This window comes from Anolis sagrei, chromosome 6 (genome assembly GCF_037176765.1).
Source record: "Anolis sagrei isolate rAnoSag1 chromosome 6, rAnoSag1.mat, whole genome shotgun sequence".
NCBI classification, from domain to species: Eukaryota; Metazoa; Chordata; class Lepidosauria; order Squamata; family Dactyloidae; genus Anolis; species Anolis sagrei.
In genome coordinates, this window is record NC_090026.1 from 8,667,047 (window position 1) to 8,680,651 (window position 13,605).

The window sequence follows — 13,605 nt, forward strand, 5'->3', positions numbered from 1 at the left end:
GATCCGAGCAACCTTCGGGAGGATCCGAAGTGGAAGAACCGCTGAATGGCCTCTGTATGTCTTGTATGTCAAAAACGGCATTGAATGTTTGCCGTGTATATGTACATAGTGATCCGCCGTGAACTACAAGAAAGGAGATTCCATCTGAACATGAGGAAGAACTTCCTGACTGTGAGAGCTGTTCAGCAGTGGAACTCTCTGCCCTGGAGTGTGGTAGAGGCTCCTTCATTGGAAGCTTTTAAACAGAGGCTGGATGGCCATCTGTCAGGGGTGGTTTGAATGCAGTATTCCTGCTTCTTGGTAGGGGGTTAGACTGGATGGCCCATGAGGTCTCTTCCAACTCTCTTCCTGACTGTGAGAGTCGTTCAGCAGTGGAACTCTCTGCCCTGGTGGAGGCTCCTTCTTTGGAAGCTTTTAAACAGAGGCTGGATGGCCATCTGTCGGGGGTGCTTTGAATGCAATATTCCTGCTTCTTGGCAGGGGGTTGGACCGGATGGCCCATGAGGTCTCTTCCAATTCTTTGATTCTATGAGTCCCCTTCAGGGTGAGAAGGGTGGAAAATAAATACTGTAAATAAACAAACAAACAAATAAATAAATAATGCATTTTGGAACCACTTTAACAGCCACAGCTCCATGCTACGGAGTCCTGGGAGCTGTAGTTTGGTATGGGCAGAGAAAGCTAAAGAGCTTGTAAAACTACAACTCCCAGGTTGATGTCAAAACTGCATTCATTCTGCAGTGTAGTAGATGCACCCTAGAATGGAAGGAGGAAATGAATGCATAGACCTATAATATTTAATTATATATTTTATACTACATGTTGTTGTTGTTGCTGTTGTTGTTGTTGTTGTTGCTGTTGTCCATTCGTTCAGTCATTTCCCACCCTTTGTGTTGTGTTGCTACTAAATACTGGTCTGGCACTTTAAGGGATCTGTCTTGCAACACTTCGTGACCTCATGGACCAGCCTATACCATTATATTATATTATATTATATTATATTATATTATATTATATTATATTACATTACATTACATTACATTACATTATACATGTTGTTGTTGTTGTTGTCCATTCGTTCAGTCGTTTCCGACTCTTCGTGACCTCATGGACCAGCCTATATCATTATATTATATTATATTATATTATATTATATTATATTATACATGTTGTTGTTGTTGTTGTCCATTCGTTCAGTCGTTTCCAACTCTTCCTGACCTCATGGACCAGCCTATATCATTATATTATATTATATTATATTATATTATATTATATTATATTATATTACAATATGTAGCAGGGCTCAGGTTGCATTACAGCAGATGGTCTGTAGTTTGCAAACTTTTGTGCTTTGTTTGTTTGTTTGTTAAAAATGCAATACAACTGTTTGGTTTGCTCTTGACACAATAAATAAATAAATAAATATTACAATATAATGGTATAGTACAATATAGTAATATATAATACTGATATTGTACTATGCTAATTTTTTTTTGTCATGTCAGGAGAGACTTGAGAAACTGCAAGTCGCTTCTGGTATGAGAGAATTGGCCGTCTGCAAGGACGATGCCCAGGGGACGCCCAGATGATTTGATTTTTTTTATCATCCTTGTGGGAGGCTTCTCTCATGTCCCCGTATGAGGAGCTAGAGCTGATAGAGGGAGCTCATCCGCCTCTCCCCGGATTCGAACCTGTGACCTGTCGGTCTTCAGTCCTGCCGGCACAGGGGTTTAACCCACCTCGTCACTGGGGACTATGCTAAAAATATAATATATTGTATGTGTATCTTGTAAGCCGCTCTGAGTGATACAATATAATACTACTAATCATACAATATTATAATTATATATTTTATTTTACATGTAACATCACTAATAATATTACAATATAACGGTATAGTACAATATAGTAATATATAATACTGATATTGTACTATGCTAATAATGTAATATATTGTTGTGTATATATATCTTGTAAGCCGCTCTGAGTAATACAATATAATACTACTAATCATACAATATTATAATTATATATTTTATATTGCATGTAATATCACTAATAATATGACAATATAATGATATAGTACAATATAGTAATATATAATACTGATATTGTATTATGCTAATAATTTAATATATTGTATGTATATATCTTGGAAGCCGCTCTGAGTCCCCTTCAGGGTGAGAAAGGTGGCATATAAATGTTGTAAATAAATAGATCCTATAGAAGGCATGGGCAAACTTGGGCCCTCCAGGTGATTTGGACTTCAACTCCCACAATTTCTAACAGCCTACCGGCTGTTAGAAATTGTGGGAGTTGAAGTCCAAATCACCTGGAGGGCCCAAGTTTGCCCACACTTGGATGTAGCAGTGAACCATGTCAGTTATAGTGGTTCCAAACTGCATTAATTCTACCTTCTTTCTTGCAAACCTCTATTTACTTTATCAACTAGGCGGTGGTCTGTGCTGTACACATCGTCCGAAAGGTTCCGGATCTCACAGACATGTTCATCCCTCTCGGCAAACACTTGTTGACAGAACAAACCTATGGTAAATGTCTTCCTTTTGTTTCGTTGACACATGCTGATACAGGTTGAGCGTACCATATTCAAAATGTTTCGGAGCAGAAGTGTTCCATATTTTGGTTTTGTTTGATGGGCCCCAATTCCAAATCCAAAAATAATGTATGTTTCATAGGCACCTTACCAGTGTTTTTCAACCTTCCCAATGCCACAACCCCTTAATACAGTTCCTCATGTTGTGCTGAACCCCAACCATAACATTATTTTAGCTGCTACTTCAGAACTGTCATTCAAGAGAGATATTGACAAGCTGGAATGTGTCCAGAGGAGGGTGACTAAAATGATCAAGGGTCTGGAGAACAAGCCCTATGAGGAGCGGCTTAAGGAGCTGGGCATGTTTAGCCTGAAGAAGAGAAGGCTGAGAGGAGATATGATAGCCATGTATAAATATGTGAGAGGAAGCCACAGGGAGGAGGGAGGAGCAAGCTTGTTTTCTGCTGCCCTGGAGACTAGGATGTAGAACAATGGCTTCAAACTACAAGAGAGGAGATTCCTTCTGAACATGAGGAAGAACTTCCTGACTGTGAGAGCTGTTCAGCAGTGGAACTCTCTGCCCCGGAGTGTGGTGGAGGCTCCTTCTTTGGAAGCTTTTAAACAGAGGCTGGATGGCTATCTGTCAGGGGTGATTTGAATGCAATATTCCTGCTTCTTGGTAGGGGGTTGGACTAGATGGCCCATGAGGTCTCGTCCAACTCTTTGATTCTATGATTCTATGATTTTGCTACTGCGGTGGTGCAATGGGTTAAACCGCTGAGCTGCTGAGCTTGTTGACCAAAAGGTTTCAGGTTCGAATCCGGGGAGCGGCGTGAGCTTCCGCTGTCAGCCCCAGTTTCTGCCAACCTAGCAGTTCAAAAACATGCAAATGTGAGTAGATCAATAGGTACCGCTCAGGTGGGAAGGTAATGGCGCTCTATGCAGTCATGCCGGCCACATGACCTTGGAGGTATCTACGGACAACGCCGGCTCTTTGGCTTAGAAATAGAGATGAGCACGAACCCCCAGGATAGGACACAATAGACAATATCAGGGGAAACCTTTACCTTTACCTATGAATCGTAATGTAAATATCTGATATGCAGGATGTTTTGATAATCAATAAAAATTGTTGTTGATATGCAGGATGTATTTTCATTCACTGGACCAAATTTGACACAAATACCCAATGTGCCAAAATTTGAATACTGGTGTGTGTGTAGGGGGGGGGGGGGGGGAGGGATTGACAACTTGGGAGCTGTAGTTGCTGGGATTTATAGTTAACCTGCAATCAAAGAGCATTCTCAACTCCACCAAGGATGGAATCAAACCAAACTTGGCCCACAGAACTCCCACGACCAACAGAAAATACTGGAAGGGTTTGGTGGGTGTTGACCTTGAGTTTGGGAGTTGTAGTTCACCTACATCCAGACTCAAACAATGATGGATCTGGACCAAAGTTGGCACAAATACTCAATATGCCGAAATGGAGTTTGGGGAAAAAAGAGCTTGACTTTTGGGAGTTGTAGTTCCTGGGATTTATAGTTCACCTACAATCAAAGCGCATTGTGAACCCCACCAATGATAGAATTGAGCCAAACTTCCCACATAGAAACCCCAAGACCAACAAAATATACTGTGTTTTCTGATGGTCTTTGGCGACCCCTCCAACACCCCCTTGTGACCCTACAAGGGGTCCCAACCCCCAGGTTGAGAAACGCTGCATCAGGCACAGAGTCAGAAGGTCGTTTTCAAAAATGTTGGGCATAAATTCAAATATGCTGAATAATTAGAAAGCCAAGGTATTACTTAGGTGGACCATTTCGGATTTTGGAGAAAGCAGCCAGGCTTTGAAGCTGCAAGGCCATTGAATGCTAATCAAGCTGGCTTTCGGCAATCTTTACACTTGCCTCCAACAGACAAGAGTACTTTCTCCCACCCTGGACATTATCCCACAGATATATAAATCCCACTTGTCTAGTTTCCAACAGATCTCACAACCTCTGAGGATGCCTGCCATAGATGTAGGCGAAACGTCAGGAGAGAATGCTTTTGGAACATGGCCATACAGTCTGGAAAACTCACAGCAACCCAATAATAATTATTATTAAACTGTAGTTAAGTCAATCCCTTTTTGGGGTGTATGTGCATGATTTTTGACTTAACACGTCTAGAAATATACAGTAAATAAACTATAGGTCCTTGGGACTGTTATTGGAACTTAAGCATGATTCCTCACTTTGGTGCTTGAGTTTTAATAGCTGCCTGCCTGTCTTTTTCTAGGCATTTTACATGGCGCCATGATGTTAATTGCGGAGATGTGCGAACAAAGCCCGCAGGCCCTTCAATGCTTCAGCAAGGTGAGTTGCCATGAATTTAACCTCTCAAATCCCTTTGCTTTTGATTCAATACTTCTTTGACCGTCTTTCTTCACTGTCTTTTCAGTAGCCAGTTTTCTGACATACGTGGCAGGTAGGCTGTTTGGAATTGTGGGAGTTGAAATCCAAAACACCCGGAGGGCCAAAGTTTGCCCATGCCTGATACACTGTTGAATTAATGCAGTTTGACATTTCCTCAACCTTCACGGCATCCTGGGAGCTGTAGTTTCCTTCTTTCTTTTTCTTCTACAGTATGTGTCCCAAATGGTCGGAATACTCCGAAACCTAGTAGTGGCTGGATACTCTCCGGATCATAGTATTTCAGGGATCAGCAACCCATTTCTGCAGGTAAAACGTCCTCTTCCCCTTGTCATCCTTTGTACACATTTGTGTATCTTTCCTCCACCATTTGAAAGAGGTTGGAAGTTGGGTAGTTTAGTAGAGTTTGGTCATATCTTACAGTTTCAGGTAACTATGGTTGGTAGGCATTTGCAATCCATGCTTCTAAATGGTTCAGTGCCTTCCAAGTCGCCAAGTTTTCTGTGTGCCCAGGTGGGAGTCTCTCATTTCGTATCAGCCATTTATTTATTTATTTATTTATTTATTTATTTATTTATTATTTGAACTTATATGCCGCCACTCCCCTGGGGCTCGAAGTGGCTTACAAGAACAGGCTAAAATCGAACACAATTTAAAACAATTTAAAAACAATCAGAGATCAAAGTCCCGTCGAAACAGGTATGTCTTACATGCCATGCGGAAAGCTGATAAATTCCGCAAGGCATGGACTTCAGGTGGCAGAGTATTCCAGAGTGATGGTGCCACTGCTGTAAAGGCTCTGCGTCTGGTTGCTGTTAGACGCAAGGTCTTGACACTGGGAATTTCCAATAGATCTTGGTCCTCAGAACGGAGGGATCTCTGGGGTTGGTAGGGGGTGAGGCGGTCCCTCAGGTACATTGGCCCCAGACCATGCAAGGCCTTAGGTTATGCTGCCACTTTTGGACTCTTGCTTGCTGAGGTGTTCCAGCGAGTGTCTCTGTAGATCTTAGAAAACTATTTCTTGATTTAAGTCGTTGATGTGCTGGCTGATACCCAAACAGAGGATGGGCCGGAGACGTCACTCCTTAGTCCTTTCACTATTGGCTGCTACTTCCCGGCGGATGTCAGGTGGTACAATACCAGCTAAACAGTGTAATTTCTCCAGTGGTGTACAGCACAGACAACCTGTGATAATGCGGCATGTCTCATTAAGAACCACATCTACTGTTTCTGTGTGGTGAGATGTGTTCCACACTGGGCATGCGTACTCAGCGGCAGAGTAGCGTAGCGCAAGGGCAGATGTCTTCACTGCGTCTGGTTGTGACCCCCAGGTTGTGCCAGTCAGCTTTCGTATGATATTGTTTCTAGCACCCACTTTTTGCTTGATGTTCAGGCAGTGCTTCTTGTAGGTCAGAGCACAGTCCAGAGTGACTCCCAGGTATTTGGGTGCGCTGCAATGCTCCAGTGGGATTCCTTCCCAGGTGATCCTCAGAGCTCGGGATGCTTGCCTGTTCTTAAGGTGAAAAGCACATGTCTGTGTTTTAGATGGATTAGGGATCAGATGGTTTCCCCTGTAATAGGCAGTAAGAGCACCTAGAGCTCCTAGAACTCCAACAATGGCAGTGTAGAAGGGGAAGACACATTATTTGTTCCACAGCTGAATGGAGGAAGTATGCTAAAGCTTTCTCTCTCTTTTACACCCCCCAAAGCAATGGCTTCTCCTCTCCCATCTTGTGTAATCCCGTTGTCACCTTTCTGAACCTTCCTTGCTTCCCGTCCCTTCTCATATTCCCTTCCACCGCAGGTACAGATCTTGAGGCTCCTAAGGATCCTGGGACGGGACAACGAGGACACCAGCGAGGCCATGAATGATACCTTGGCTCAGGTGAAGATGGAGCTGGAGAACACAATCCTCAGTTTTGAGTAGATATGCAAGAGATTTGGGAATCCTGATAGACCACAAGCTGGACATGAGTCAACAGTGTGATGCAGCAGCTAAAAAAGCCAATGTTATCCTAGGCTGCATCAATAAGAACATAGTTTCTAGATCAGGCATGGGCAAACTTGGTCCTCCCTCCAGGTGTTTTGGACTTCAACTCCCACAATTCCTAACAGCCTACCGGCTGTTAGGAATTGTGGGAGTTGAAGTCCAAAACACCTGGAGGGAAGACCAAGTTTGCCCATGCCTGATCCACACTGTAAAATCAATGCAATTCTTGGCAATGAAGAAGGGTAGAATGGGGCCAAAATATGAACTCCATGAAGTCTACTTCTGTGGAATATGAACTCCATAAAGTCTACTTCAAGCAGAAGTTTGATGGGAAGGTTTTGATGAGGTTGGACTGGATGGTCCTTGGGGTCTCTTCCAACTCTATCGTTCAATGAAAATGGATGGGGTGGTATCAGAAGGAAATGTCACTCAACTTCAACCCAATCATTGCATGTGTCTGATTTCCCCCAGGTGGCCACCAACACAGAGACGACACGGAACGTGGGCAACGCCATCCTGTATGAGACAGTGCTGACCATCATGGGTGTACAGTCAACCAGCGGACTACGGGTAGGACAAAATGTATTGGTATCAATCAACACTTTATTCTCTTCTGTTTTCCATGTCAGAAGTGACTTGAGAAACTGCAAGTTGTTGTAGATTTTTTCGGGCTATATGGCCATGTTCTAGAGGCATTCTCTCCTGACATTTCGCCTGCATCTATGGCAAGCGTCCTCAGAGGTAGTGAGGTCCTCTCTACCTCTGTGGATGCTTGGCATAGATGCAGGCGAAACGTCAGGAGAGAATGCCTCTAAACAGTGGTTCTCAACCTTCCTCATGCTGTGACCCCTTAATACAATTCCGCATGTTGTCCTGACCCCCAACCATAAAATTATTTTCGTCGCTACTACATAACTGTCATTTTGCTACTGTTATAGATCATAATGTAAATATCTGATATGCAGGCTGTATTTTCATTCACTGGACCGATATGCCCAAATTTGAATACTGGTGGGGTTGTGGGGATTGATTTTGTCATTTGGGAGTTGTAGTTGCTGGGATTTATAGTTCACCTGTAATCAAAAAGCATTCTGAACTCCACCAACGATGGAATTGAGTCAAACTTGGCACACAGTACTCCCATGACCAACAGAAAATACTGGAGGGGTTTGGTGAGTACTGACCTCGAGTTTTGGAGTTGTAGTTCACCTACATCCAGAGATCATTGTGGACTCAAACAATGATGGATCTGGACTAAACTTGGCACGAATACTCAATATGACCAAATGTGAACACTGGTGGAATCTGGGGAAAATAGTCCTTGACATTTTGGGAATTGTAGTTGCTGAGATTTATAGTTCACCTACAATCAAAGAGCATTCTGAACCCCACCAATGATAGAATTGGGCCAAACTTCCAACACAGAACCCCCATGACCAACAGAAAATACTGTGTTTTCTGATGGTCCTTAGTGACCCCTCTGACACTTCCTCGTGACCCCTTCAGGGGTCTCGACCCCCAGGTTGAGAACCACTGCTCTAGAACATGGCCATATAGCCCGAAAAAACCCACAACCCAGTGATTCCGGCCATGAAAGTCTTCGACAATAAACTGCAAGTTGCTTCTGATGTGAGAGAATTGGCCATCTTCAAGGACGTTGCCCAGGGGACGCCCAGATGTTTTTTTGATGTTTTACCATCCTTGTGGGAAGCTTCTCTCATGTCTCCGCATGGGGAGCTGGAGCTAACAGAGGGAGCTCACCTGCACTCTCCCTGGATTCAAACGTGTGACCTGTTGGTCTTCAGTCCTGCTGGCAGAGGGAGCTCATCCATGCTCTCCCCAGATTTGAACCTCCGACCTGTAGGTCTTCAGTCCTGCCAGCACAAGGGTTTAACCCATTGTGCCACTGGGGACTTCTCACCTGTTAAGCAGAGGCCAGGAAGACCATACTTTACAAAAGGGTCATGATTATTGTGCTGTCACGCGCTGGGCCTATAGCAAATGGCTTTTGAACAAGACGTGCTCTTTGTTCCCAGCGGGAAGCTGGGGTGCCTCAGCTGAGAGGCCCTAAGGATTTTCCTATACAAAGTCTTTAGAAGCTTGAAAAGTTTAACAAGGTCCTTCAACAAAACAATCAAATACTTCTCGGATCTTCAACAAGTCAAACAAATACTTCAAGGCTTTGAATCAACTGGTGGCTTTCTTAATCTTGTCCACAAGGGACAGGCAACTGGCTTCGTGAACTGTTTCTTTTCTTTAAGAGGAAAACCCTTTTTACCCCTCCTTGGGCAATCTACTTTCTAAAATTTGCTGGTGTGGGCTCTACTCCCGGCTCCAAACTGCTTCTTGGGTCCCGAGTAGACCTACCAGTCAAGGCTTTGTAGATTCTCCAGCCGGGGTCCTTTGGAACTGTTTTCCCCTGGAATTTCCCCCAGATGCTTTGAGAAACGAAGCTTCTCTACAGGTGGAGCTAATCCACGTCCTGTAGCTAAGCTTTCCAATGCAAGACTGACCTAAAATGGCTCCCTCTCCTCCCAGAGCCCTGGGGAAAGGGGCGGAACCAAAACTTAACAGTGATTGATGGGTCATTGGCCCTATAATTGCAAACCAAGGGAAGCCACTTTATTGCAAAATGCATGGAACCTTGGAATGCATGCAAACACTCAATAGAAAGAAATGAAGTTGGAGCTCCTTGTACAGTCGTACCAGCACAATTATTTCAAATAGTGTGAATGCCAATTAATCTCCAAAAGGGTCATGCTTCCAAAAGACTATGGAGATTCCTGGTTTCTTGAAAGGTTATGATCTCTAAAAGGTCATGCCTTTCCAAAAGGATGGTCTTGGAACTCATTTTGGAGGCTCGCCCAATAGTCCAAGACACTCAAAATCGGCCACAAAACTTTTCTTCTTTCACAAATAAAAATAGGACAAAAATAAAAAATTAGCAATATTTTACCTCTAGTAGGAATAGGGACATCTCGGGTACATTCTGGGTCATAAGGACGCCTCTCTTTTCTGTCCACAGGTTCTTGCTATCAATATCCTTGGGCGATTTCTCCTCAACAAGGATCGAAATATCAGGTAAAAACTCAAAGGAGGAAGAGTCATATGTTCTTCCTCATTGATTCATCCCTTTTGTCATCTTGATCACACTCTGGTACTGCTTGACCACTTTTTAGGTATGACATGTTGGGGAGTATCCACAAAGCAGAGAAAGAAAGGATTAAGTTTATTGTAGCATTGCATTTTTGCTGTTGTTAGCTGTTCTGAGGTAGAGAAGAACGGGAGATAAAAGTTCTAAATAAATAAATAATAAATTAATTAACAACAGTGGACTTAACATAGTGAGATGACTTTGGGTGCATCTAGACCAGGCCTGGGCAAACTTGGGCCCTCCAAGTGTTTTGGATTTCAACTCTCACCATTCCTAACAGTCTTGGGTCCTTTCTTTTCCCCCCTCAGCTGCTTATACTCAAAACATGAGCATAAATCCAGGAAAACAAGAATCAAAACATGAACATGAATCCAAAACCAAGACTATAGAAACTTCTTCAAACATGAATCCAAACTCCTAAGATCTTAAGATGAAAACAGGGACTTGAAACAAGGTTCAAGATCCTCACTGTTATGCAGCGTTGCCTGATCTGAATTCTAAAGGAAACAATTCTCTAATTTAAGGTCCACAAGCCAATGAAGTCATTTCTCCGACCTTGAGTCCCTTACCTGTGAGATTTCTCACACTGTTGTTTCTCACGGAGTCTCTGTGACCTTCTTAATTAGCTTGCTTCTTCCCTAAGATGAAGCCTAAGATGAAGCCTGAGATTCCTGCTGACCACAGACGTGTTTTCAGGTGAACTTTCTCACCCATCCACTTCTTATCTGGGGTTGCTATGAGACAACTAGTTGAAAAGTCTTTGGCACTACATCTCCCTGTCTGCTGGACTCTTGAAGCATTTTGACTTTCAAGCCCATTCTCACAGACGGGGTCTAAACACCCCTCATTTCCCTCATGGAAAAACCACCCACTACTCCAGGCTCTGTAATAACAATCCCCTCATTTTCATTAGCTGGCTGAACCACAACAGATGGTGATAGAGTTGGAGATGGAGTTAAAGCTAGTTAGAGATAGAGCTAGTAAGAGATAGAGATATAAGAAATAGAGTTAGAGTTAGAGATGGAGTGAAAAAGACACATGTATATACATTATATACATATATACATAAGCACACAGTTCTTTTTCTCTGTCTTGTTTGTTGGAGCTGTTTGAAATGTGTAATGCAGATTTCAAAGTATGTATGTTTAAAATGCAATGCTATGTGCTGAGAGTATTCCTGTGTGGAAAGAGTTAACTGTACCATGGAGGGAACGGCATTCCTAGAGAGGTCATAAATCAAAGTGTATAGAGCAATGGATGCAGCGTCATACGTCATAAGTCACTCTGGAATGCAGGAGGTGTGGACTAGTACTGATAACAGCGTGTTCTGTGTGTTTGCGATGTAGCTACCGGACAGAGAGAAAGCAGTTTTACGATGTGCTTAGAGTTAAGTAGTTTTTAATGTTTGTAGCTGTAAATAAAGTAGTTTATAGTTTAAGGTGACTGTGATCATGTTCCCTGCCTTGCTGTGCTGCCGATGCCACTGACATTGTTCTTTTTAGGTATGTGGCTCTGACATCTCTTCAGAAATTGCTGCAATCCGAAAACAGTGCTGTCCAAAGGCACCGAGACACCGTCCTGGCCTGCCTGAGTGATCCTGACCCAACTGTGAAGAGGTACATTGGGAGATGTGAGACATAACATTGGCTTTCTGAAGTAGAGTAATCATTCGGCAAGGCTGAAGCTGAACAATCAGCAGTCCACAGCCCGCCCACCAACATATATAGACTTCTTTGCATGACATATAAATGTAGGAGTAGGATACAAAATTACCTTAAAAGATTGGAGTGCTGAGCCAAAACTCACAAAATGAGTTTCAATTGGGAGAAAATACAGTCCTGCATTTAGGAAAAAAGGAAATGCACAGATATCAGATGGGTGACCCCTGGCTTGAAAGGGATGTAGCAGTCTTAGTTGACTTCAAGTTGAACATGAGCCAACAGTGTGATGCAGCAGCTAAAGTAAATGTGATACTAGATTGTGATACAGATTAACCAACATTAAGTCATCATAAATATTTGCTGTGTCTAAACCCCTATAGATTAGTGAATATAGGTAATACAAGTTGGTTAACTCTACCAAGGTGGAAGGAAGGGATGGGAAGCCAAGAAGAGGTTCCAGAAATGAAAATGCTCAGTAGATCCATAGTATATATATAAAAAAGAAGTTTTCTCTTACCTAGTATCTTCCATATATAGGGACTCATAGAATCATAGAGTTGGAAGAGACCTCATGGGCCATCCAGTCCAATCTCCTGCCAAGACTCCTATCCCTATCATCCACAGTTACTATGGCCATCAGCTTTCTGGCTTAGTCAGATGACTATCTAGCTGAAAGCGTTTGGAGACCATAAGCTTAGAGTAGAATAATAGAAAAACCCTTCTGTTCTCCATAGGCGAGCGCTGCAACTTAGCCTGGCTTTGGTGAGCAACAGCAACGTGAGAACCAGTGTTAAGGAGCTTCTGGTGTTTCTTGAGACCTGTGCCCCGGATCTGAAGTCGGACTGTGCTTCTGGGATATTTTTGGCAGCTGAGAAGTAAGTAAGTCAGCTCTGGTTGTTCCCTCCAGCAGGTGATTGAGGGAGCTGCCTGAGTCTGAGATATTCCCTCCCACTTCTCCTTTCTCCAGGTTTGCACCCAACAAGCGTTGGCACATAGACACCATCCTCCAAGTTCTGACCATGGTAAGGAGACAGGAGATCTGAAAGGTGGTGGGCCCCAGAAGGACCACAGAACTGCAAGTCTTGGAAGACATTATTTTCTCTTGGAGGAACTCTTATCAAAATGCAGCATGCTTTTAACCCTGCTCTATCTCTATCTATCTATCTATCTATCTATCTATCTATCTATCATCTATCTTTCTTTCTTTCTTTCTTTCTTTCTTTCTATCTATCTATCTATCTATCTATCTATCTATCTATCTGTTGCATTAGCATTTATTTCTCCTTTGTAGATGGATCAAAAGTCAGATTCAAGGCTCCTCAGGAATTTCTCTCTTACTCTATCTGCCTCTAACTCTAACACTATCCATCTCCATCTCTTACTCTTTATCTCTAACACTATCTCTCTCTATATCAGTGTTTCTCAATCTGGGGGTCATGAGGGGGGTATCAGAGGGGTCACCAAAGGCCATCAGAAAGCACAGGATTTTCTGTTGGGCATGGGGATTCTGTGTGGGAAGTTTGGCCCAATTCTATCGTTGGCGGAGCTCAGAATGCTCTTTGATGGTAGATGAACTATAAATCCCAGCAACTACAACTCCCAAACGTCAAGGTCTATTTTCCCCAAACTCCACCAGTGTTCACATTTGGACATATTGAGTATTTGTGCCAAGTTTGGTCCAGATCCATCATGGTTTGAGTCCACAGTGCTCTCTGGATGTAGGTGAACTACAACTCCAAAACTCACTGTCAATGCCCACCAAACCCTTCCAGTATTTTCTGTTCGTCATGAGAGTTCTGCGTGACAAGTTTGGTTCAATTTCATCATTG

At 43.0% G+C, this 13,605-nt stretch overlaps 1 protein-coding gene across 1 annotated transcript in view; it reads left to right on the forward strand.

The window, feature by feature from the left end:
- The window catches only part of AP1G2 (adaptor related protein complex 1 subunit gamma 2), a 33,747-nt gene that overhangs the window by 7,764 nt on the left and 12,378 nt on the right, over nucleotides 1-13,605 (forward strand). Inside the window, exons 5-13 of the mRNA XM_060780006.2 lie at nucleotides 2,453-2,549; nucleotides 4,838-4,914; nucleotides 5,185-5,280; nucleotides 6,776-6,856; nucleotides 7,433-7,531; nucleotides 9,987-10,042; nucleotides 11,618-11,731; nucleotides 12,511-12,651; nucleotides 12,744-12,798. Of these exons, the coding sequence (XP_060635989.2) occupies nucleotides 2,453-2,549; nucleotides 4,838-4,914; nucleotides 5,185-5,280; nucleotides 6,776-6,856; nucleotides 7,433-7,531; nucleotides 9,987-10,042; nucleotides 11,618-11,731; nucleotides 12,511-12,651; nucleotides 12,744-12,798 (816 nt within the window). The remainder of the gene's footprint in view (nucleotides 1-2,452; nucleotides 2,550-4,837; nucleotides 4,915-5,184; nucleotides 5,281-6,775; nucleotides 6,857-7,432; nucleotides 7,532-9,986; nucleotides 10,043-11,617; nucleotides 11,732-12,510; nucleotides 12,652-12,743; nucleotides 12,799-13,605) is intronic.